Raw genomic sequence first — 4,200 nt, 5'->3', positions numbered from 1 at the left:
ATCTGAGGGTCAGTTTATTTTTAAAATATGCTAGAATTGTAAAAGAAATTGTCATTTATGGAATAAATGAAGAATAATATTATTAATGAAAATAATATTAAATAAAGGATTGGGCATGTAAAAATCTCAATTTGAAAAGCCTTGGTCCAAGCCCATGATTATTTCATTAGTCTGAGCTAGCCCAAAGTGGACTTCACACAACACAAGCCCAATATCATCCCAAAAAATTCCACAAGCCCTAATATAGTCTCCCCCTCTCTTTTATTTCTGCTGAAATTACACTTTGCTCAGTTGGCGCCGCACACGACTGTGGTTCATTCTCTTCAGAAATCTGTGAGTATTTAGCTTTGCATTTTAACATTATAGTATTTGTTTTATTTGCTCTGAATTACTGGAAATATTTTATATGCTTTATGTGATCACAGCTCTTTAGGTTGTTTACTTGCTAAAAGCTGTTAAAAATTCATATGTTTAAGAATCTAATTTTTCTATACATTCTCTTTGTATATATCTCCGATTTAAAAAATATTTATGAGACCATATTTCTAAGACTTGGTGACAAAATTGCCCAGTATTTGTTCTAGTTGTAAGTAGCAGTTATTTGGTGGATTAGTCGAAGTGCGCTCAATTTGGCACCGGTACAACCGTTATTGAAAAATGGAGTCTAAGATGAATCCTCTGAATACTAATTGCTAAATGACCTGAATAACGTGGGATGAATAGGAGGATTGTTGTAGCCGAACCAAACTAATTTGGAGTTAAACTGGATTTGATTAGTAGTTGATAGAAGAAGAAAGTGGAGATACTGATTTCAAGGTCAGTATTTTTTGTTATGTGCATTGTTGTTTCTGAAGTTGAAAAACTTTGAACTATTGTGTATTGGCTATTAAGGGTATTACTGAGATTAGTTCTTTAGGAAATTTTGAAACTCCACTGAGGACGTTAGTTAACTTGAAGTTTGAACAGTCTCGTTGCTAGTGGCTGTAATCAGCTCATTTGGTTTTCGGTAGAACAGAGGGCATTGTTTCTTCTAGAAATGCCTAATGATTAAGCTTAGTGAGTTACCAACAGAAGGACGGAACAGTTATAGCAGGTCAGTCTGAGGATTTAGAAGTCTCCTGTCATAATAGTCGTCTTAGGGGAGATGCCTTTTCTCGGCCTATCCCCTTTCAAATTGGTCTGGACTCTGGAGATATATTTGCTATCTCCATCTGCTGTCTGAGAACAAAAGAGAAGATGAAAACGTGTTCTTTTAGATTCAGGCACTGGTGAAAAAGGGTTTCCTTGAGCTTGAAAACTATTTGCAGACCCGAGAGCATATGTGTTTATGCCATTAAGCTGGAACGTATGTTTTCCAGTGTTTGTAGGGAATATGCTTTACAGGGACTTTGTATGTTGAGATTCAATAAGTTACAGCAATTTGATAGAAATATTCAGATTCTTACGAAAATGAAGTTTGCATCATCAAATATTCTTCTCAGTGAAAAGCAGGTTTGGTCCAAGGACAATCTGAAAGGATGGGTCGTGTACGCACCAAGACAGTGAAGAAGTCATCTCGACAGGTAATTGAGAGGTATTACTCCAAAATGACTTTGGATTTCCACACAAACAAGAAGATCCTGGAGGAAGTTGCCATAATTCCTTCCAAGCGTCTCCGCAACAAGATTGCTGGTTTCTCCACCCACCTCATGAAACGGATCCAGAAGGGACCCGTTCGAGGTATCTCCCTGAAACTGCAGGAGGAGGAGCGTGAGAGACGTATGGACTTTGTTCCTGATGAGTCTGCCATTAAAACTGACCTCATTGAAGTTGACAAGGAGACCCTTGACATGCTTTCAGCCCTCGGCATGTCTGATCTTCCTGGTGTTGTCAAGCAGGCTGCTGAGCCACAGGCAGTAGCAGCTCTTCCAACGTATGGTCGCGGTGCAGGAGGTTTTGGGAGGAAATACTAATAAGAGTATTTTCAAAGATTTGATGGACAATTGAAGAAGTTTTTGGTAGATTAAATGTGTTAGGTTTCCCTGATGTTCTTTAAGGACCCTTAGAAGCTTATAATTCCGTTTTTGAGACGTAATGCTAAACAATCCTTTTTCTCCTAAACTGCATGTGATACATTTCCTCAATTACATACAACATTTTGCTGCAGGAGAATGTGATCGCTACTTTATCCTTCGATTTTAATTTCATTATTGTTGCAGTGTGTTTGATGTGCCTAATGTTGTTTCTCATTGCTTCTGCTATTTAATTTCTTCAGGATTATGATGTTATATATCACTTTTAATCATGATGTTATTTGGATCGTGTTATAAATGTCATTGCTAAACCTATTGATGGTAAAGGTAAAATTTCAGCTTTTGAATTTTGATTATTTGAATATTGCCGCCTTGAGTACTATTTAAAGTAGGGGTTTCAATGGTTTGGTTAGGCCGGTTATTTTATAAAATTAGTACCACACAAATATTTCGGTTATTGTTGGGACCAAACGCACACGTAAGTATATGCGGTCGTCAAGTAATAAAGTGACTAAAAGTCGGATGTCGAACCCACGAGAACTTGTAATTAACTATTAACTAAATTAGACTATCCTAACTATCTAAACAAGAATTAAAACTAGAAGTATTTGATTCTAAATTAATTAAAATAAAGAAAAAACAAATAATGAACTCTGAACAAAGGAAGAGCAGATTTTTAGGTTCTCAATGTAATGAAAACGATCCGGGGTTATGGACTATCTAACATTCCTATTGTATTCTTCAATTGAATTGACTAACTCGTTCATCTAACTTATTGGTTGACATAGTTAATATTGCTCATAAGAATCTGTCGAGTTCTTACTCACTTATTCAAGCTAACCTAACGCCTATATGTCTATGGAGTTAGAACTAGCAAGAACGCATTTATAATTCCTGTACATCAACCAAGCAAAGCAATTAGGTATATGTCTATCCTAACCGCGAATCCGTTACCCGGGTTCAAGAAACTTGCTCTACTCAATCCTATATGCAGTCTAGAATTCTCACTTTCGAGTTCAATTCTAGATTCGTAGATAGTATTTAGTTAGTGATCAAGCAATTAAATAATTAAGCGCAAGATTGAATAAATAAACCAATATGATAAATAAGAAATCAAAATCAATATCCGAATAACAATAGTCATGAAAGAACCACAACCCTAGAACGTAAAGTTTAGCTCCACATAGACATGGTAGCCAAACGACAAATCATACAAAGAAACATAAAAGTTACTAAGTTTGGTAGAAGAAAGATGAAACCTGGCCTCTACGACAGCTCTTTGCTTTTGTTTTCCTCTCAAAAACGTCCCCCCCCCCCCCAAAATAAATAGGTTTAGGTTGGCTTTTATATGAGTTGGGGGTGTCTTGGGGTCGAAATAGCCGAGTCCCGATCGATTAGGACATGTTCACGTTTTGAGCGTCCAGGGAAGCGTGGAGCCCTGGCCCTGGTGCACAACTTTTCAGCATTATGTTTTGTGCGCCACAGGTAGCGCCCCACGCTGCCTGTGGCGCTCAACTGGGCCATTTCGCCCTTTCTTCCTATTTTCGCTCTAATTCGCGCACTTTCGTCCCAAATCGCATCCGAATGATTTCTACACATAGAAATACCACAAATTAGCACAAATCATTATATTATACATTCGAAATCTACGAGACATGAGCACCATGTGAGGTAATATACATAAAAAATATGCATACTTTAAGACAAATATCAACACCCCACACATAAACGTTGCTCGTCCTCGAGGCAACCAACAAATTACTCTATCTTTGATCACTCGACACCAATGACCATGGTTGATAGCAACCATTAAACTCTAGTATATACAATCACATACACTTCACTTTACTTATGTCATTCTTCAAAAATATTCAAACAAATACAACATGCTCACAACAATCCTACCCTCAAAAACCAACTCAATGTCACAATGCACTCATGGCTTGAACACCCAACATCATAGAGAAGTCTAATAACGTTACATATCCCTCGTGAAATCATGTGCCCTCACAACAAAAGCGAAGAGAGTAAGTTGAATCCACACATCCAAATCTCATGATCAAATATAGTTTAAGGACTCACTTATATATAAAAGAAATCTTTCATTCTCACAAAGAAGTCACATGCATGCAATTGGTACCATAGGCTTGCCCTTAATGTAAATATCTACTAATATAGGATCGCTCGA

At 37.2% G+C, this 4,200-nt stretch overlaps 1 protein-coding gene across 1 annotated transcript; it reads left to right on the top strand.

Moving 5' to 3' along the window:
* Positions 1 to 206: 206 nt before the first annotated feature.
* Positions 207 to 2,148, top strand: LOC107769059 (small ribosomal subunit protein eS17). Its single transcript, XM_016588234.2, has 2 exons — positions 207 to 333; positions 1,482 to 2,148. The coding sequence occupies exon 2, from the start codon at positions 1,518 to 1,520 to the stop codon at positions 1,950 to 1,952; it is 435 nt and encodes a 144-aa protein (XP_016443720.1). The 5' UTR covers positions 207 to 333; positions 1,482 to 1,517; the 3' UTR covers positions 1,953 to 2,148.
* Positions 2,149 to 4,200: the final 2,052 nt, after the last annotated feature.

This window comes from Nicotiana tabacum, chromosome 13 (assembly GCF_000715075.1).
Source record: "Nicotiana tabacum cultivar K326 chromosome 13, ASM71507v2, whole genome shotgun sequence".
Lineage (NCBI taxonomy): Eukaryota > Viridiplantae > Streptophyta > Magnoliopsida > Solanales > Solanaceae > Nicotiana > Nicotiana tabacum.
This window is presented reverse-complemented; position numbering and strand designations above follow the sequence as displayed.